Source organism: Pongo abelii, chromosome 7 (genome assembly GCF_028885655.2).
Source record: "Pongo abelii isolate AG06213 chromosome 7, NHGRI_mPonAbe1-v2.0_pri, whole genome shotgun sequence".
NCBI classification, from domain to species: domain Eukaryota; kingdom Metazoa; phylum Chordata; class Mammalia; order Primates; family Hominidae; genus Pongo; species Pongo abelii.
Window position 1 is genome coordinate 24,386,910 of NC_071992.2, and position 20,638 is coordinate 24,407,547.

General features: G+C 58.2%; 1 protein-coding gene across 5 annotated transcripts; it reads left to right on the top strand.

Moving 5' to 3' along the window:
- Nucleotides 1-2,211: 2,211 nt before the first annotated feature.
- Nucleotides 2,212-17,764, top strand: PDLIM2 (PDZ and LIM domain 2). Of its 5 annotated transcripts, none has more exons than XM_024251653.3 (10): nucleotides 2,212-2,998; nucleotides 4,084-4,178; nucleotides 4,857-5,008; nucleotides 8,325-8,394; nucleotides 8,521-8,666; nucleotides 8,825-8,903; nucleotides 12,811-12,887; nucleotides 13,108-13,253; nucleotides 15,052-15,169; nucleotides 17,186-17,764. In XM_024251653.3, the coding sequence occupies exons 1-10, from the start codon at nucleotides 2,251-2,253 to the stop codon at nucleotides 17,355-17,357; spliced, it is 1,803 nt and encodes a 600-aa protein (XP_024107421.3). In that variant the 5' UTR covers nucleotides 2,212-2,250; the 3' UTR covers nucleotides 17,358-17,764. The 5 variants fall into 5 exon arrangements, with proteins under 5 accessions (XP_024107421.3, XP_054417311.2, XP_054417310.2 ...); XM_054561335.2 differs by having other exon boundaries at nucleotides 2,603-2,680; XM_063726581.1 differs by having other exon boundaries at nucleotides 2,607-2,695.
- Nucleotides 17,765-20,638: the final 2,874 nt, after the last annotated feature.

The following is a 20,638-nucleotide window of genomic DNA, read 5'->3' on the forward strand; positions in this document are numbered from 1 at the left end:
GCAGGTTATGATTCCATTTTACAGAGGGAGAGACCCAGTCTCTGAGAAATTAAGTTGTCTAAGTCACATCATTATTAAATGCTGAAGTCAGGTCCAGCTCACTTCCTGAAATCTACCAAATGCCCAGGCAGCCCTCGTCCAGGGGCCCTTGGAGAAGGAAGGTCAGGTGTGAGGTCAAGGACTTCTTTAGGGTGGCCCAGGTTGGGGCGCTTTTATGTTCTTCCTGGCAATCCTGTCTTCTAGGACTGTCACCTAAGACAGGTGTGAAGAGGTGGTGGCTGGAGTGAAAGGTGGTGGTGCCCAGTTCTGTCAGGACAGAGGGGAGGGGCTCATGGTTGACAGGGCAGTGGCCTAGCCCTGGCTGGTTTCTTGAACCTGGGTGCGGCCTGACCCAGCAGGGGTTCAACAGCAGCTGGAAGAACAAGTCCTCCATCCACCTCCATCCTCACCCTGGTCTGGTTCTAAATGGGCAGGTCCAGCCCATCCTGACCTGGAAACGAACATTCCTCAGAACCCACCGGCCTGGTTGCCATTCCCCCATCCCAGCTCTTTTTTCATGAACTCCCTGATACCCTCACAAAACATATCAGGGCTGAGGCCTCCTCTCCCTGGGACAGAGACCAACCCCACGCCCTCTCTTTGATGGAGCGCTGGCACTTCCCGCAGCTAACAAACCCTCCGACCCTGGGCTGCCTGCACCACGGTCCTGCCTGAAAGATGCTTCTGTGCCTCGACCTGGCCTGAGTGGGGAGGTGAAGGGAGAATCAGAGGCTGCTGGAGATGGCTCACCCATGAGAGAGGGGAGGGCAGTGACGTGGCTTACCTAGGGCCACAGAGAGGCTATGAGCAGGACATGTCCCCTTCTATGCCACAGAGTCGTGCCCTGCCTGGGTTCGCTGACTTGTCTTTGTGGTGGGTTTTGTGAATTCACAACCCACCCATCAGAAAGCCCTGCCAGAAGAACCTGGGGCTATTCGTGGAGTCTGTCCAAGGCATGCAGGAGGGGCTCTCTGAGGAAATGATGGGCTTTTGTTTGATTCACTCTCCATTCCCAGAGGCAAGCACGGTGCCTGGCGCTCAGTATTCAAAGAATGAATGTTGTTGGAATGATTGCGTGGAAGAATTGAATGGATGAACTTCCCTTCCTTTGGGTCCCTTCCCAGGAGTCCCCACCCCATTTGAGGCAGGGACTCTGTTTTTGACACCTCTGTGCCATCCTTGGCTTTTGCCTGTGGCCAAGCAATTTTTACAACAAGAGGGTAAGCGGCACATTATCCCTATTTTCCACATGGGGAAACTGAGGCCCGGAGGAGCCGAGGAGGTTGCTGAAGGTCACACAGCCGGTGAGACGCAGCTGTGCACTTGGGGCTAGGTCTGTGTGCCCCCGGGGCTGTGCTCACCCTGCCTGTAGTTGCCTCTCCCCTCAAGGGGCTTCCAGTCTAGTCAGGGAGGCAGAGCAGGTGCATCAGGCCAGGTGGTCATGCCGGGAGGCCGGAGACCAGCCAGTGGGAGAGGAGTTTACACACACCCAGGACAGAGGCTGTGGGAGGAGGGGGGCCGGAGTGTGAACGCAAGGAGGCTGAGACGCGGGCACAGGCAGGTGAGGGGTGTGGGGAGGGCACTCTTCACAGAGTGAGCGTGGAGGGAGGGAATGAGTCACACCTGAGGCAGGCGAGGCACAGCTGCGCCCACAGGTGTGATCCCCTGAAAACATAGCAGCCCGGCAGCCAGAGGCCAAGTGAAGACCCAACGAGAGGCGGCTCTGTGGCCCTGAGGTCCCGGGAGAGAGGGTTGCCAGGTACGGCTTCTCCTCCCTGAGCTGGCACCTGGGTCCCCTCCTTGGCTGCCCTCTCCTCATCCTTACAGCCTGGGCCCCAGGTGCTTGAAAGAGGACAAGGGAGGGGGCAGGAAGTGGGGTGAAGACCTGCAGAGAGGGTGAGGTGAGGGCCCACGGGAACGGGAAGTTACCAGCCCATGGGTGGGGGTGCCCAGTGAACCCCCAGCCAGGAGGCTCTCTCCATCTCCTAGGGCCCCTGCGGGTACCCCTTTGCGGGCATTCCAGGCAGAGAAGTTCTGAGCTGCCGAGAAGCCAGCGTTCAGGAAGGGAGTTGGCGGGGAGGAGGGTGGCCTTGGTTTGGGATTTGTGGGTGTCAAGGCCGCATCTGCCCCAGCCTCCCAGCCTGGAGTGGGTGGAGGAGCCAGGCGGACGGCAGACGCACCCAGGCAGCCCACCCTGCCCAGGACCCGGGGATGCGGGGCGGGAGAGCGCGGCCGGCGTGGGAGAGCTTCATGGGGCTGCCCCCTCGGTCGTCTGCGAAGTGGGGCGCGGGGCAGTCCCTGGACCGGCTCCGCTGTGCTCCGGGCGGTCGGGGGCTTGCGGGCGCTCCGGGGAGGATGCGGGCACCACCGGCTGGACGGCCGCAGCCTGCAGGGGGCCCTGGGGACAGCCTGCCTCATCCCCCCAGCGGGCTCCGGCCAGGTGGCAGCGCCTGGGCTCGCCGCGCGGAGGCGGCGGCTTCCCGGGCTAGGGGCGGCGGCAGGGGCGGCTCCGGGATCACATGGGCGGAGGCAGGTCCGGGAGCCCCGGGCGGGCTCTCCCCAGAGTCGGGTAGACGGCAGCGGGAGCGGTGGCGTCTCCTCGCCTTCCCTCCCTCCCGGGCCTGGGCGCCCAGCCCGACAGGTGAGCGGCAGCCAGGTGAGCGCGCCCACCTGCGCTCCTCCGCGCGGCCAGCCCTCCCCGGCGCCGGGCTCCTCTCCGCGCCCCTCTCGGCGCGGAACCCTGGCCTCGTCCGCGGCCCAGCTCCCTGCAGCCTCGCATCAGCGGGGGCGCCCCCGCGAGCTGCGCTCTCCCCGGCCGGAGCGCTCCTCCTCCAGCCCCCGACCCGCAGGGTACTTTGCCCTCGGAGCGAAGGAGGCTCCAGAACTGGTAGAGCCGGGCCATCGGGCTGGGCACCTCCCCGCGGCGCCCGCAGCGCGGAGTCCACTGACCGGCTCAAAGGTCTGGGAATCTCAGGGCGGCCGCGAGCCGCCAGCGCCGGCCTCGGGGACTGGGGTGGGGGCAGTGCTGGGGACAGAGGCTAGGCCTGGGCCCAAGGGGAAGGCAGCCGGGGATGGAGCGGACAGACCGCTGGTGCTTTTGATAGATTCCCGCAGCACTTGCGTTCCCCAGGCAGCCCCAGGATGGGTGCTGGGCAGGGTGGTGCCCAGCCTGGCACCGCGGCTTCCTGCCTGGGTTGGCTCCTGGCTCCAGAGCTAGAGGCTCAGGAAATCCCATAGGGGTCTGTCTGCAAGGGCACTTCCTTGCCCAGCAGAGGGGCTGTGGATGGGAGGCCTGTCACCCGGCTGTCTGTCGGGCAGCATCAGGAATCTGAGGGTGGGTGTGCCCAGCTTGACAGATGAACCCTGGCCTCCTCACCCTGGCAGCCGGCCCCTGGGGGAGGTGGGGAGCCCGGTCTTGCCCGTGTGATCCACTTTGCCAAGAACGAAGTGGGCAGCTAGGAGGCCCATGTGAAGACCCGGCCTCACCCCACCAGTCCTTCACCTGGCCAGTGACTTACACAGTCCGTACTGGTGCCAGCCTGTTCCTTGACCCGTCACTCCTGCTTCCTGAGCCCTGCTCTCCCTAGGCCACTCACCAGCCCTCCCCCAGAGTGGAGAGGAAGTACCGTGTGCTGTGCGTTTTGGGGACAGGAAGCAAGCGCTAGTTGGACTGTGAGCCCTGATGGTGGAGGAGGGGAGACCGAGGGGGTGCTAGCATCCCCTCCACTTGCCAGCCCCTGCCCACTATGCTCCAGCAAGCCCCCTGCCTGGCAGCCTGGGCAGCCCCCTCCTGGGAGTCGCTTCCTGGGCTGAAGACTAAGGAAGGGAGAACTCAGAAGCATGGCTTCCCAGGGTGGGGGGAAGTGAAACCGGGGTGAGGGAGGGAGTTAGCCACTTCCTCTACCCACCCCAAAGCCCCTGAGTAGCTGCTCCGGGAGCTGTGGTACCCTCTCCTTCTCCCTTTGGCTCCTCTCCTGCTGCCTTACAGCGCCCCCAGGGCCGGGTAGGGGCATGGACTTCACCTCCTGGTCCTCTCTTCCTCAGGTATGGCGCTGACGGTGGATGTGGCCGGGCCGGCGCCCTGGGGCTTCCGTATCACAGGGGGCAGGGATTTCCACACGCCCATCATGGTGACCAAGGTAAGGATGGTGGCTCAAAGAGATGAGGAGGTCCCACCAGAAGCGAGGTCAGCCCTGTTCACCCCACTCTGCACAGATGGCTTGCTTTTTCTGTTCGGAGCCCGGGATCCGCTGCTGCCTGGCGTGCTGGCTGTAAGGGAGCCGTGGCCCTTTGCCACGGGGATGTGGTGGCCACTTCAGGAACAGACCTTGGGAGTGAAAGGGAGCTGGGCCCAGGACAGGGCCTGCTCTTGCCTCCCCAGTTGCTATCCCCACACCTGCAGGCAGCCATTTTGGGTGATTACTAGAACAAGAGCCCCCGAGTTCTTGGCAGTCTCCTCTTGACCTGGGCCCGGGCTGGGAATGTTCGCAGGAGGGCTGTGCAGGCAGCCACCTGCAAGGTGTGATTTGCACGGGCAAGGCTGTCTATCCAAAAGCATTTCCAAGCACAGTTCCTGAAATTCTGCCACTGCACATTCTTTGGGAGGCCCATTAGAATGCCAGTGTGGGGCGGGGGCTGCCGCCTGCACTCCTGGAGGGGATGGCTGATCAGCTGGGTGTCATGAGCAGGCAGAGGGACGTGCAGGAGGGTGTAGGCCAGCCTGGGTCAAGGCAGCCTCTGTTTCTTGGGTAGCAGAGTGGGAAATCCCTTCCCCAGGTGGGCCACGGTCTGAGCATGCCAGCTCCTCATCCCTACAGGTGGCCGAGCGGGGCAAAGCCAAGGACGCCGACCTCCGGCCTGGAGACATAATCGTGGCCATCAACGGGGAAAGCGCGGAGGGCATGCTGCATGCCGAGGCCCAGAGCAAGATCCGCCAGAGCCCCTCGCCTCTGCGGCTGCAGCTGAACCGGTAGGGCCTACCGCTCTGCAGAGCCTGTGGCGTTCCCCCTCCCCCACCACCCCACGCACGGAGCAGCCCTTGCTCCTGCCCATGGGCTGGAGCTCAGCCCTAAAGCGGCCTTCTTGGGCCCTCTCCACACCTCGGTGAGAAGGTCCTGGGCTCTGCTTCCTGCAGCAGGGTGGGCTGAGGGGTGTTCCCATGCCTGGTTGGGTAAAGGTGGGCGCCAGGCTGGGCATGCAGTCACAGGCTGGGCAGGGCGAGCTGGCACCAGTCACCTTGAAGCCCGGGCTTGACTGGTTCCCAAGAGTGTGCAGGGCACAGGGCGTGGGCATGAAGTGGGTTGAAGAGGGGAAACTTCTGGGAAAGGTATGCCCAAGGCTGCATCCCCAGGACTCCTGCCTCCAACAGGGCATGGCCTTTGTTTAGTTCCCAGCTGGAAGTGAGGACTTGGGGGGCTCATTCCTCATAGAGCCTGTCTGTTCCTCCCCATCACTGCTCTGGGCCCTGCTGGTGATGGCAGATACCTGATCCTAGGCCTTACTCCTAGGGTTTTGAGCCTATAAGCCAAGGTGGGGCCAGGGTGGGGCCTGGAGGCCAAGCTATAGGGGGAACAGGTGGCTCCCTGGGGTGGGGCATTGTAGTGAGTCACAGATCGGGAATGCCAGGAGATCCCCGAGCCAAGAGAGCCCTCTGCACGGGCCTGGAACCTGAGTCAGATGCCTCTTGCATCCTGGCCACCCCCACATTGTCCTGCTCTCTTCAGCCCTACCAAGCCCCTCCTTCTCCAACTGCCCTGCCCTGTGGTGTGGCAGAAACTGGCTCCCTTCATGTCATTCAGGTCCCTGGGTGTTTGCAAGAGTGGGACCCCAAGAAGGAGGGTAGAGAGCACCTCATGGCATCTGGGAATGGGGCAGAAAGCTACAGGAGGCTGAGGGTCTGGCGGCGGAAGGGCGGGAGCTTCGGACTGTCTCTTCCTCTGGGGTTCTCTGGAGGGACCAGGGCTTGGGGGAGGTAGGCCTGGGCTATAAGTCATGTCTCTGGTTCTGCAGCAGGCAAGCCCAGACTCCAGTCTCTTAATTTTTTTTTTTTTTTTTTTGAGACAGAGTCTCATTCTGTTGCCAGGCTGGAGTACAGTGGCGTGATCTCGGCTCACTGCCACCTCCGCCTCCCGGGTTCAAGAGATTCTCCTGCCTCAGCCTCCTGAGTACCTGGGACTACAGGCGCGTGCCACCATGCCCAGCTAATTTTTGTATTTTTGGTAGAGATGGGGTTTCACCACGTTGGCCAGGATGGTCTCTATCTCCTGACCTCGTGATCCACCTGCCTCGGCCTCCCAAAGTGCTGGGATTGCAGGTATTATACCGTGCCCTGCCCAGTCTCCTAACTTTTGCTGACGCGCACCCACCCCCCGCCTGCCCCCATCTCCCGCCTCCTAGCCTCCCAGGTGACCTCTCTGGTATTCAGAAGCCCTGGGGCAGGAAGCAGGGCTCCAGGCTGGAGCCAGAGCCTGAGCTCCCCTCACCCTGATCCCATGGCTGTCCCAGGAAGCTGAGGGTGCTGTTGCCCTACGTCTCTAGAAGCAGCCTCATGGCCAGGAATACGTGGCAGGATGGGACGAGGCAGGCTGTCCCTCAGCCCAGACTTCAGTTACCTCCCATTCAGGGCTCCAGCTGGGTTCCACTTTGGAAGAGGGTACCCAGGGAGCTGGGAGGGGAGCCCCTCTCGCTGGTGGGGAACTGGGCTTACTTGTCTGGAAGGAGGCAGGTGGGTCTTGCCCTTTGTTTAACTGGGGAGACCCCTGAGAAAGGGATCAGGAGTGACGTGCTCAAAGGCACCCTGGCCTCCAGTGGGCAGGGTGCGCAGCTGGCCCAGTCACCGTGGGCTCTAGAACTTGAGGCAGCTCACTTTCCCTCTCTGGGCTTCAGTTTCTCCATGGGTTAAAATATAAAGGATTATTTCTATGTAATCAGTAATCAGGCCGGGCGCAGTGGCTCACACCTGTAATTTCAGCATTTTGGGAGGCCGAGGCGGGCAGATCACCTGAGGTCAGGAGTTCAAGACCAGCCTGGCCAATACAGCGAAACCCCGTCTCTACTAAAAATACAAAAATTAGCCGGGCATGCTAGCGGGCACCTGTAATCCCAGCTACTTGGGGGGCTGAGGCAGGCAGAATTGCTTGAACCCGGGAGGCGGAGGTTGCAGTAAGCCGAGATTGTGTCACTGTGCTCCAGCCTGGGTGACAGAGGGAGACTCCATCTCAAAAAAACAAAAAAACAGAAAAACAAAAAATCAGTAATAGTCCCCCAAATCAATCTACAAACCCGAGGCTGAGTGACATCAGTGACAAAGTCCAGGCAAAATAGAAAAAAGAAAAAAAAAAAAAAAAAAAGGGCAGGATAATGTGAGGACTCTCTAATAAAACTGAATGTTTGAACTTTCTGATGAAGTTATGTATGTTCTACTTTTTAGGACCAAACTATCCTTTCTTTTTTTGGAGTGGGTTTTCTTGTTGTTACTGTTGTTTGAGATGGAGTCTCACTCTGTCGCCCAGCCTGGAGTGCAGTGGTACAATTTTGGCTCACTGTAACCTCTGCCTCCCTGGGTCAAGCAGTTCTCCTGCCTCAGCCTCCCAAGTAGCTGGGATTACAGGCATGCGTCACTATGGCCTGGCTAAATTTTTTTTTTTTTTTTTTTAATTAGAGATGGGATTTCACCTTGTTGATGACCAGGCTGGTCTTGAACTCCTGACTTCAAGAGATCCACCCTCCTTGGCCTCCCAAAGTGCTGGGATTACAGGCGTGAGCCACTGTGCCCGGCCTTGGTGTTTTTTTGAGACAGAGTCTCGCTGTGTTGCCCAGACTGGAGTGCAGTGGCGCAATCATGGCTCACTACAACTTCCGCCTCCTGGGCTCAAGTGATCCTCCCACCTCAACCTCCCAAGTAGCTGGGACTACAGGCATGCATCACCATGTGCAGCTACTTAAAAAAAAATTTTAGTAGTCATGAGGTCTTCCTATGTTGTCCAGGCTGGTCTTGAACTCCTGGGCTCCAGTGATCCTCCTGCCTTGGCTTCCCAAAGTGTTGGGATGATAGGCGTGGGCCACTGTGCCTGGCCAACTGTCCTTTCTTTTAAGGAACCATGGTTGTCATTGATGATAGTTGTTTGTCTTGAGTTTGACAAAGTTAAAAGTTGGCAACCGGATGTCCAAATTTTCTGTAGCTTTTACTGGTGTTGAGAACTAGATCTGGGAACAGTTTTGGCCTCTTTTGGGGGTTGCGGGATGCAGGGCCCCTGTGACATTCCCTCCTTCTGTTGCCTCCTCAGGTCTCAGGCTGCGTCTCCAGGGCAGACCAATGGGGACAGCTCCTTGGAAGTGCTGGCAACTCGCTTCCAGGTAAGCTGGTGCCCTCCCCTGACAGCCTCGGCACCCTGATCACTGGTGCATGAAAGTGAGGCCCGAGGGCAGGGCGGCCTTGGCGGGGCAGCCCTGCCTTTCCTGACACGGCCACTCTCTCCACAGGGCTCCGTGAGGACATACACTGAGAGTCAGTCCTCCCTAAGGTCCTCCTACTCCAGCCCAACCTCCCTCAGCCCGAGGGCCGGCAGCCCCTTCTCACCACCACCCTCCAGCAGCCCCCTCACTGGAGAGGCGGCCATCAGTCGCAGGTGAGCGTGCCTGTGAGTGGATACCCTGGTCGCCTGGGCTGCCAGCTCCAGGCTGGCTCCTCTGAGTCTCAGGAGCTCTGTTCGGGAGCCTGGGGCAGCATCCTCCCTGGGCAGGCTGGGGGTGGCCCCGGCACACACTGTCCCTTTCCCACTTTCAGTTTCCAGAGTCTGGCGTGTTCCCCGGGCCTCCCCGCTGCTGACCGCCTGTCCTACTCAGGCCGCCCCGGAAGCCGACAGGTGAGGCTCCCTGGGGGAGGACAGGCTGGAGGAACAGAAGCACCTACCGTTCCTGTGGGTTGCCAGTGCCCCGGGACAGCAGGTGGCCAGGCCCACCTGGGCAGCCAGGGCCTCCTTCTCCTGGCCACAGGCATGCTCTGCTCCTCAGCCAGGGAGGCCATCCTTCTGGTCGTGGGCCACCTGTGCTGTGCCCAAGACCTGCCCAGCAGTGCCCAGTAGCCCGTCCATCTCCTGCACCCCTCCCCTCATCCCCGTCCCCTCATCTCCCTCCCCTCATCCCCCTCCCCTCCCATCCTGCTGACTTCCTCCCTGCCCAGTATGTTTCTCTTGGGCTGCGGCTGAAATAGTTTCGCTGCTGTTGTTGGGATGATTCCCTTTCGGCTCTGGCTGCATCTCTCGAACACATTCCTCCCCATTCCAAGACCGAGGTCTGCCCGACTCCCACCCACACCCTCCTTTCCTCCTCTGACTCAGCCCAGAGATGCCCCAGTGGGACTGCGGTTCTGCCTCGAGCTGCTCTTGGCTTGTTCTTTCTCCTCCTCCCCCTACCCGCCCCCTCCCCAGCTCCCCTGGACTCTCTTTCAGCCAGGTCCCAGTTGCCCCTGGTGACAGCCTAACCCCCTTCCTGGCTGGTATTTATCCTCTTCAACGGTGGGGGATGGTGAGGGAGTGGGGCAGCCAACAGCCCTCGGCCGCAGCTGCTGGGGACTGGCGTGGGGGGCACGTCCAGTCTTTGGGGTGATGGGGATATGGCCCAGCTGCTGAGCCCTACCTTCGGGTTGATTCTGCATTCCAGAAAGCAGAGCCTTTGGGGGTGGCCAGGGAGGGCACTAGAACCCGGAGGCTCTGGAGGAGGAAGGAGCAGGATCTTTCTGGGGGCCTTCCAAAGAGGCGCTCCCTAGTGACCCGCTGCGTGCCCACCCAGGGGCCAGCCTGGCATTGTGGCCATAGAGATATATGCCATGGGTCCCCTTGTTAAGGAATTGAAGATGTAGTTGTGGAGATAAGGCAAACTTGCAAAACAGTTTTGGAGCAATTAGGCACTAAGCAGTGTGGTATTAATTACAAAAGCAGGAGGCGTTCTGGGAGGGGAGGGGGGAAGGAAGGCTGTGTGAGGAGTATTGCTGGACATTAGAGGTGGTGGTGAGAGGGTTTAGGGAAGGATGAGCAGGAGGCGCAACACGCTGGGAGATGGAGAAACAGTGGTCCAGGTGAGGGCTGGTGTACTGGTGCTGGGGGATTTTTTAGGGGGAAGCTTTTTTCTGAGATAAGCCGGGAATGAGCTTGTTTCAAGAGGGCTGGTCAGTGTCAGTCCTGGCTCTGTTCCGCGATGCCTCTGGTGGGCTGTGGTCTCAGCAGGACCACGTGCTCAAGGGCAAGCCTTCCTGAGCTTTGCCGTCGTGTTGACCCCTGTCCAGGAAAATGAAGGGTGTGGGAGGTACAGAGGCATGGCTCCCAAACCAGCGGCAACACCTGAGAACTTGTTGGAAATGCAACTTCCCAGGCTCCAGCCTATACCCGCTGAGTTGGGCATGGGGCCTGCGGGTCACGAGCCCAGAGCTGGGTGTGGGGAGACCCACCTGGGTCGGTCTCACCTCTGCCATGACGACTTGGACCAGGCCCCCTTCCTCTTCCTGGGCCTTAGGTCAGACTAGAAGACGCTCTGAGTTCCCTTCTCTGACCTTGATGACTGCTCATTCCTTCGGCAAATATTTGTTGAGCAGCTGCTTCATGTCAGACACTCATCTGGGCTCTGGGGATGCATTCGTAGAAAAACAGAGTGACACCTCTGACCCTGTGGAGCTGACGTTCTAGTCTACAAATGAGGCTGTGGTCCCACGGGTGCCTTTTGAGAATCACTGCGTAGCTGGGTGCTGTGACACGTGCCTGGAGTCCCAGCTACTCGGGAGGCTGGGGCGGGAGGATTGCTTGAGCCCAGGAGTCGAGACCAGTTTGGGCAACATAGTGAAACCCCCATCTCTTTAAAAAAAAGTCGCTTACACTTGAGAGTCTTAAAGGCTCTAAGAAGTCCCATGAGAAAGAAACCCACTTAATTTTTCTTTATATCCTAAACTTGTTGAACAGCAGAATTTCTCCTGGATTTCTACCCCTGACCCCCTGCCCTGCCCCACCCCCAGGAACATCCTTGCGTTCCCCAGCACACATTTTGAGAGGTGTTGGCTACAGACAAGCTCGTGATGGGCAGGTGAAGGGGGGGAGCAGCTTTCCTGGATTTGGAGATAAAAGGTCTCTTCTGTGAAGGCAAGGGTCCCTAACCCCTAACTGCCTGGGAGGAAGGGAGGGAGAGAAAGGCATTGTCTCTCCCAGTCGGGGAGCTGGTCTCCTTTTCTGGGCCGGGCAGTCTGGTGGGAGTGTGTGAGAGGAATGCTGTGAGCTGCAGAAGCAGGGGTGCTGTGTCCTTGTGGCCTCCTGACATGGCCAAGACTGCAGAGAGCTGGAGGCCTAGGACTCCCTTATGGTGCCTCTGGAAATTACAGGTTCCCCCTGCTGGTAGGCACATGGCTTGGTGAGCAGAGGCGAAGTGAAAAAAGCCCCTCTCCCTCTGGCTGGGAATGAGGACTTGCCTCATGAAGGGATCCCGGGCCGCTGCCCTAGGCAGGGCCCATGGTGGTCTGTCTGGAGACGTGATGTGGCTCTTGAATTCCTGTGGAAACTATCTCTAGGTCCTTCAGGTGACCGCACAGCCCCAGGCAGTTGCCCTGCAGCCCGGGTGTGGACTCCCAGCCCTGCCTCTGATGCTTCAGGTGGCTTGGACCAGCCACTTTGCCCTTCTGACCTGCAGTCTCCTTACCTATAAAACGTTTTACTGGAGAACCCTGAGAGCAGAGGGATGTGAGGTGAACTGCTGGTAGCAGCCTGGTGGGGTTAGGGTCTAGGGCTGTTTTCTTAAGATCCAGAAGTTTTTGCTTTAGCTTAAGGATTTGTGCAATTTTCCATCTGGCTTCATAATTCATCCATGACTTTGAATTTTAAAATGGAGAGAAGTTGGTTTCCCAGGAAATGCTGCCCCTGGCCCTGGGCATCGGCCCACCTGTCTGTCTCCAAGGCTCTCCTTCCCAGTGGCCGGTGCGGGCTCCTGGAGCTCAGTTGAGTCCCATTGGGGTGGCAATGGAAAGGGAGCAAGGGAGTGGGGAGTACGGAGATGCAGGCTGGAAATTGGCCTCCAGGAACAATTGTGAGGTTGAAGGCCAGATTTCCATGTTGGGAGCAAATTTAAGAGCCCCAGATGGACACGGCACACCTGGAGATGGGCACGGCTGCCTGAGTGTGGCCCAGGGAGGGCTCGGCTCCCCAAAGCTCCATGGGGCGGGCCCAGACCTCCCAGCAGAGTAGGGACAGGCTGGTCAGCCCAGACTCCCGCCTCTGAGGAGAGGAACCAGCTCTCCTTGGGAAGAGGGCCTCTGCCCTGGCCGGCCCTGGCTCCCAGGGGACCTCGACCCCTTGCTTCATCCCTTTATGTTTCCATCTCCTCAGTGCAAAAGGGCAGCATGCTTCGTCTCTGCTGGTTCCGTGGGATCGGAGCCAGGCCCCAGTGTGCAATGTCTTTGCACACAGATAATAGCGTGCGTGACAGGGGACTCTGCTTAGCTGTCACATGCTGCCTTCCTGCTGCCCGGTCCCCGGCAGAACCTGCATGCCTCCCTCCCACTCTGGACCCTGGCAGTCTCTGCACCCTGGCTCCGAGGGAAGGGGCAGGGGGTCCGCTGGTCGGCGAGGGCTGGGAGCCCCGACACCTTGGCTCCAAGGGAAGGGGCAGGGGTCCGCTGGTTGGCGAGGGCCGGGGGCCCCCTGGTGTCGGGCCTGGGAACAGCCGGGCTAGGCCCTCCTGGGTGTGTTGGCCAAAGGCTCTGGCCCTGACTCCTCCCCGGCTGCCTCCTCCCCACAGGCCGGCCTCGGCCGCGCTGGCGACTCGGCGGTGCTGGTGCTGCCGCCTTCCCCGGGCCCTCGTTCCTCCAGGCCCAGGTACCAGCAGGCCCCGGAGGGTCGGGTGGGGTCTTGGAAGGCTGGGAGGGGCAGGAGGGAGACGGGCTTCCCCGAGAGGGATGGGGTCCCCCAAGCCCAGTTGGCTCCTCCCCCTCCCAGATTCCTCCCCCTCCCCCACTCTCTTCTCCTGCTCTCCACCCCCTTGCTTGCCTAAGCCCCGGCATGGGACCCTCATTCCTGGCTGCTTCCCACCCTACAGCGTGGACTCGGAAGGGGGAAGCCTCCTCCTGGACGAGGACTCGGAAGTCTTCAAGATGCTGCAGGAAAATCGCGAGGGACGGGCGGCCCCCCGACAGTCCAGCTCCTTTCGGCTATTGCAGGAAGCCCTGGAGGCTGAGGAGAGAGGTGAGGGCCTGGGACGCTGGGGAGGGGAAGGAGGTTCCCTCCCGTACCCTGGGCCCTGACTGGATGGGTCAGTGAACCAGTGTTCTTAAGTGCCTGTGAGGTGCTCACCACGGAACTAGGCACAGAGCCGAGCAGGGTGCGAAGCCCCAGCCATAAGGAGCTGACGGTCTGGGAGGGTCACCAGCCTGCCCCCAGACAGTAGTGGGCAGTAGCCGGCTGGGATGGGAAAGTGTCATTCGAGTGATAAAAGCAGTGGCAGGGCCTGGGGCTGGGTCTCCAGGGAGGGCTTCTTGGAGGAAGAGGGATTTGACTTGGCCTTTTGGCCTTAGAAAAAACATCAAGACTTAAACAGCATTAAGAGGTTGGCAGGAAGCACTGTGGAAGGTGGAGGCTGGCGGCCAGAGGGCTTTGGGGTGTGGGAGTGAGAGAATGGGGGCCTCATAGCATGGAAGGGCGCCAGTGGAGGCCAAGCCCCTGCAGTGAGGGCCCTCTGGAACCAGGCTGAGGAGTGCCCTAACCCAGGAAAGCCATTAAATACCGATGCCAGGCGAGCAAGACATACGGAGGCTTGCCAGAGTTCCGTTATTCATGTGACAGACACTGACTGTGCCCATCTGAGGGACCAGATGTGTGCAGAGTTTGGGGATAGAAGGTGGCCATGACCCCACTCCTGCCCTTGGGGAGCTCCGTTCATTGGGGCAGATGGGCCTGGCCAGCTCCCATGGAAGTGAGTGCTGCTATGGGAGTTCCTATTCCCACAGCCCCTGCCTTTAAGGCGCTTAGCACCAATGCCCTTTAGAACAGTGGGGAGAAGGGGAGGGAGATGACAGGACAGGTAGGAGAGTGACCAGAGAGGCTTCATAATTCATCTATGACTTTGAATTTTAAAATGGAGAGAAGTTGGTTTCCCAGGAAATGGTGCCCCTGGCCCTGGGCACTGGCCCGCCTGGCTGTCTCCAAGGCTCTCCTTCCCAGTGGCTGGTGTGGGCTCCTGGAGCTCAGCTGAGTCCCATTGGGGTGGCAATGGAAGGGAAGCAGGGGAGTGGGGAGTATGGAGATGCAGGCTAGAAATTGGCCTCCAGAAATAACTGTGAGGTTGAAGGTGAGATTTCCATTTTGGGAGCAAATATAAGAGGCCATATGGACAAGGCACACCTGGAGATTGGCAGGTGGCTGGTTCTAATGCTGATGTTTAGCTCCAAGGGGCATTTGCAGAGGCATAGGGGGTGGGGTGAGAAGGTTTGGAGCAAATCTTGTCTGTTTTGACCCTGAGGCCTCAGAAGGTCCCAGGAGGCAGCACAGGGAGAGGGCAGTGACTTTGCCAAGGGAGCCTCAGCGTCCTTAGCTGCAGACAGGGGCGACAGCTGCCCTATAGCCCTGGGCTTCATCTTCGTGTGGCTTGAGAGCTCAGATGCGACAATGCATGGAAAAGCACTTTGGAAGCCGCACCGAGGCATTTCGCTCCTGTTGCCGTCTCCAGTTATTATCTAATCACACTGTCATTACCGGGTCAGAGAGGGAGCACCTGCTTCACCTGACACGTCACACACTGAGCACAGATGGCCCCAGATGGCCTTAGATGGGCAAACTAGGCCTTGTACCTGCCTCCTTCATGCCCTTGCCCAGCCTCAGCCATGGATCTGGAAAGATCACCTTCCTCCTTACCTGGTACCACCGTCCGTGTGACTTTAGGGGTCCTCTTATAAGGGTGCTTTCCAAGACCACCTCCTCAGGGCGTCTTTGGGAGGATGCTGTGGTTGGTGGGCTCTCACCACGTGTCTGTCTGCCCTGCCCCCAGGTGGCACGCCAGCCTTCTTGCCCAGCTCACTGAGCCCCCAGTCCTCCCTGCCCGCCTCCAGGGCCCTGGCCACCCCTCCCAAGCTCCACACTTGTGAGAAGTGCAGTACCAGCATCGCGTGAGTGTGGAGGGGGGTGGGGGACCTAAGCCTTGGCAGGGGAGTGGGGAGGGGGACAGGGCACTGGATGCTTTCAGGAAGAGCCGGGACCATCAGGTGCTAGCACTGGGCACCCAGTCGGGGACCCTAGGGGAAGCAGTGTCGCACAGCCTTGGGGGCATTAGTTACAGGGCCTGGGCTAGCTGCTTCCGGCTGCGTCTCCTCTCCCTCTCCTCCTCTTCCCATCCCTTTTGATTTCTCTTTGATAATTTCAAAGCCTCTGGAGATCTGCCCAGAGGTACAGCACATCCTCCTGGAAAATCTTGCTCTTTCCCCTTCCTCCCCCTTCAGAGCAGGCTGCATTTTTCCTGACGTGGGCTCATTTTTCTTATTTTTCTTTTTTTTTTTTTTTTTTTGAGACGGAGTCTCATTCTGTTTCCCAGGCAGGAGTGCAGTGGTGCAATTTCAGCTCACTGCAAGCTCTGCCTCCCAGGTTCACGCTATTCTCGTGTCTCAGCCTCCCACTACAGGCGCCCGCCACCACTCCCAGCTAATTTTTGTATTTTTAGTAGAGACGGGTTTTCCCCATGTTGGCCAGGCTGGTCTCAAACTCTTGACCTCAGGTGATCCGCCTGCCTCGGCCTCCCAAAGTGCTGGGATTACAGCGTGAGCCACCGTGGCCAGCCGAGGTGGGCTAATTTTTCTCATTAGGTGGCATTTATAATGCAACCACATTCTCTGGAAGGTTGCTGAAACCCCCCCTCAGGTAAATTTCGAAGTGTGTAGCGTGGGAGGGGCAGGTGATTGACTTTAGGCAAATCCCTTAACCTCTCTGGGCTTTAGTGTTTTCATCTGCAGAGTGGGAGCATCTTCAGTCCCCCTGTTGTGCAGAGATAGGGAACGTGTGTTGAAAAAGCATGTTTTCCATCCTGGTTCTCAAAGGTGTGTGCGTCGGGTCCCTTGGAGGGTTTGTTAAATGCTGATGGCTGGGCCCCACCCCAGAGCCTCCTCTCCAGGAGGCCAGCAGGCCTGAGAATGTGCATTTCTCACAAATTCCCCAGTGATGCGGATGCTGCTGGCTGTGGGACCCAGGACCACACTGAGAATCACTGCTCTGTTAAAAATCCAGGCAATGTGGGACGGACTTACAGTCTTTGTGTGAGAGGAACAGCTTTTTAAAAAAAATTTAATATTTTTAATAGAGTTTCACTCTGTTGCTCAGGCTGGAGCACAGTGGTGCCGTCATGGCTCACTGCAGCCCCAAACTCCTGGGCTCAAATGATCCTCCCATCTCAGCCTCCTGAGTAGCTGGGATTACAGGCGTGTGCCACCATACCTGGCTAATTTTTAAATTTTTTGTAGAGATGGAGTCTTGCTATGTTGCCCAGTTTGGTTTCAAACTCCTGGCCTTAAGTGATCTGCCCACCTGGGATCCTAGGCATGGATTACAGGCGTGAGCTACTGTGCCTGGCTGACTTATTTATTATTATTATTTTTAATTAGGGGTCCCAGCAGTGGCAGCGGTGGTGGGGGTTTGTGTGTGTTAGGGGATTTGTCAAAGTGAGATTCCTGTGTGCAGCTTCAAGAATCAAGTCTCAGGCCGGGTGCGGTGGCTCACGCCTGTAATCCCAGCACTCTGGGAAGCCAAGGAGGGTGGATTACCTGAGGTCGGGAGGGCAAGACCATCCTGGCTAACACGGTGAAACCTGTCTCTACTAAAAATACAAAAAATTAGCCAGGTGTGGTGGCACATGCCTGTAATCCCAGCTACTCAGGAGGCTGATGCAGGAGAATCGCTTGAACCCGGGAGGTAGAGGTTGCTGTGAGCTGAGATCACGCCATTGCACTCCAGCCTGGGCAACAAGAGCAAAACTCCATCTCAAAAAAAAAAAAAAAAAAAAAAAGAGAGTCTAGTCTCTGAGAAGGCTTTGGGCTCTACCCAGGTCCTGGCGCTACAGTGGGGACCAGGCCCCCTGGGCATGGTGGCCTCCTGCTTGGTGCTGTGGCTCTGAGCTAAAGCCTCTCCCTCCCCTGCAGGAACCAGGCTGTGCGCATCCAGGAGGGCCGGTACCGCCACCCCGGCTGCTACACCTGTGCCGACTGTGGGCTGAACCTGAAGATGCGCGGGCACTTCTGGGTGGGTGACGAGCTGTACTGTGAGAAGCATGCCCGTCAGCGCTACACTGCCACCCTCAGCTCTAGGGCCTGAGCCCGCCATGCCCTCAGCCTGCCTCATTGCTGGGCCAGGGTCATGCCTATATAAGTTGGCATGGCAGGGACAATGGTGGGCAGTTGCTCTTACATGAGCTAAGTTTGGAGACCTGAGGCCCCTTTGTCCTTGCTGGGTGGGCCAAGGTCTGGGACCTGTGTTGGACTGTGGGAGACTCACCCTCACCTTGCCAGGCCTCTCCCCTGCAGGACTTGGCATTGCACTAGTTAGTCTGAGGTGGCCACTGCCTTTGATCAACCTTTGTGTGCCAGGGTCTAAGTAGGGTCGAACACAGAAGTGGGAAGGAGAGGGGTGGGCCAGGGGCTAATGGTGTCACTGTGTAAAGTTTTTGACATATTAGCTCTATAAATGTATGAATATGGACAAAATAAAGTAGACATCCCTTCCTTCTTTTTCCTACCGCCAGCCCTGGGTATGACCTGCTCTCACCACTGGGTGGAGGATCTTTATTTATGAAACATATGTTTCTTCTTATTTTCCCTCCCTCAAATCCCACCCCTGCCAGTTGCCTGCACCTGACATTTCCCATGGAAGGGCCTTGCCTCTTTTAGGTTGTGAGTCGTGTCGTTCCTTAACCTTTTTGTAAAGATGCCCGTTTTACAGGAGGACCCTTGTGCTATGGAGGGAATGAGGTTGTCACTGGAAGCTTTGAAGGGGATGGTGGAGGGCGCCACACAGAGGGAAAGGAGGAAGACCAGGAGACCCATCCAGCCAAGCTGGTGAGACAACCTCTGACCCTGAGGACCGGCCGCCCACCAAGGGTTGGGCCCCCGGGGCCAGGTTGATCTACCGACACCTTCCACTTCTTTCCTGGGAGACTCTGCTGGCTTCATTGGTGATTGATTTGGAGGGGGGAAAAAGGGCAGGGTGGCTCAGGCTTTAGCCCCAGGTACTGGGGAGGCCTGAGGAGCGCTTGAGCTCAGGAGGCCGAGGCTGCCTTAAGCTGTGATCATGCCACTGCATTCCAGCCTGGGAGAGAGAGAGGACCTGTCGCTTGAAAAAACAAAAACACAAAAACAAATGAAGGCATGTGGCCAGTGCCAGGTGAGCTGTCCTGGGGGTGCACTTGAGTTGAGGCAGGGGACAGTGGTCCTCCCTGCCAGCCTAGGATTTTGGGCATGATTCACCCACTACCCCTAGTGCTAGTCCCAGAGGATGCTGCGGAGGGGGCAGCCTCAGCTCTCTTTTCAGAGAAGATCAAAGCTGGGCTTCCCAGGGTGCCTGGCTGGTCCCTGCCGGCAGCTTTGTGCTCTCCGGCTCTTTGTGGAAGGAATCTTGGCGCAGGTGTTTGTGTTGCCTCCTCAGGCACCTGTAGATATAATTTACACCATGATATCATTGTCTCACCTTTTGCCTGGGTAGCCACCCAGGCACTGAGGCTGCCTGAGAAAGGTCTTTATTTTTATAGAAAAGATCAAGGCGTCTGGCTGGCTCGGGAATCCATGAGCCCCGGGGGCGCTGGTAAGAAACGGGGTAGTCTCTTTGGCGCCACCTAGTGTCCAGTGCAGCCCATGGCGGGGCCCATTCACGGCGCAACTTAGGGCTTCTGGGCACAGCAGGAATACGGAAGGATACAGCATTCCTCATGCCTTCCTGGAGGTAGAAGGCCAGTGGCAGCGACTGAGCTGGCATGAATGAATAAGGGGATGTGGCACTGAGCGCGAAGGGCTACCTTGGAACGCACGGAGGAGCGTCCCGTGAGTTCAAAGCAGTGGCCGTGATAAAGGAGGGCTGGGTCTTGGAGAGGTGGAGAAGAGGAATGCTGAGTGATGGGGTGGCTGCTGGGGGGATGCTTAGCTCAGAGCAGTGGCTGATGGGGACACTGAGATAAGATCGGAGGGGAGCTGTCAATGCCAGAAGTGGTTTGAACTTCCCCTTGAGGCTCTAGGGACATTTCGTTTTGAGACAGGGTCTTGCTCTATTGCCCAGGCTGGAGTGCGGTGGTGCAATCTTAGCTCACTGCAGCCTCCACCTCCCAGGCTCAAGAGATCCTCCCACAGCCTCCCAAGTAGCTGGGACTACAGACACGCACCACCACACGCAGCTAATTTTTAAGTTTTTCTTTTCTTTTTTTTTTTTTTTTAGAGATGGGGTCTCGCTATGTTGCCCAGGCTGGTCTCGAACTTCTGGCCCCAAGCCATCCTCCCACCTTGGCCTTCCAAAGTGTTGGGATTACAGGCGTGAGCTAACCTTGCCCAGCCTCTGGGAACACTTGGAAGGTTTTAAGCAGAGAAGTGACAGGTTGGAAAATATGGTTTGGATTATTGCTATGGACAGATTCCCACCAGTATGTAGCACGCATGCTGGACCAGCAGTGTCATAGGAGCGGAGGGGGAGAAGTGGGGACTGGGGACATGTGAAATGATGGGTATTCCAGTGAGGCGTCAAATGCCTTCTGAAGCCTTTGTAGGTTCCAGCTCAAATCCCCCTCTGGCCCTTGTTCTTTGGTGTGGCAGCCGTTTCTCCTCCCAGGGGTCCTGAGGGTTTCAGCACCAGGGTTCTCTGCAGACACACAATCAGCCCGGCTCGGGAGCAAACTCCCCTGGAAGAACGGAGTTATGAGTTGGTCAGCAGAGGAGCCTGGGGACAGGCAGTCTTTGGTCTTTTACCTCTGATCTCGTCCCCACCCTAAGCCAGCTAGCTGCGTGCTCCCACTCCCTCTGCCGCACACCGCCCGTCTGTGTTCCCGGACTTTGTCCAGTGCAGTGCCCTCTTCCCTTCCTGCACTGCGGAGATTAACTGAAGTGACAGATTAGAGTTAGAAGTGGCCCAAAGGAGCATCTGATACAACCCCCTTTGGTTAGAGAAGGGAAAGTGACTTTTCCAAAACTGCACAGCTAGACAGTCATAATGGCTAAGCTCTGGGAGTGCTTTTGATGTGCTAGGGATATTTCCAATGCTTTAACTCACTTAATCCTCACAACCCGCGATAGGTACTTTTACCATCCTCTCCGCAGATGAAGAAAGAAACCGAGGACCAGGAGGTTCAGTAAATTGTCCAAGTACTCCTAGCTAGTAAGGAATGGATCTACAGCCTGCCTCCCAGGTTTCTGGCTTGTGGGGGGCAGAGTTTGTCCCTCTGTCATCAGAGGCAGCCTTCCAGGCACAGCTCTGGTCACCTCTGGTCACAACTGGAGGTCACCACAGCCCTTCCCAGCGCTCTGTAGGCTCTCAGCTTTGTGCTTCCTCCCACGGGTACTAGCTCCAGCTGAGCTTGCAGGAAACCCACTTCCTGAAGCCAGGACTTCCCCACGGGAAGT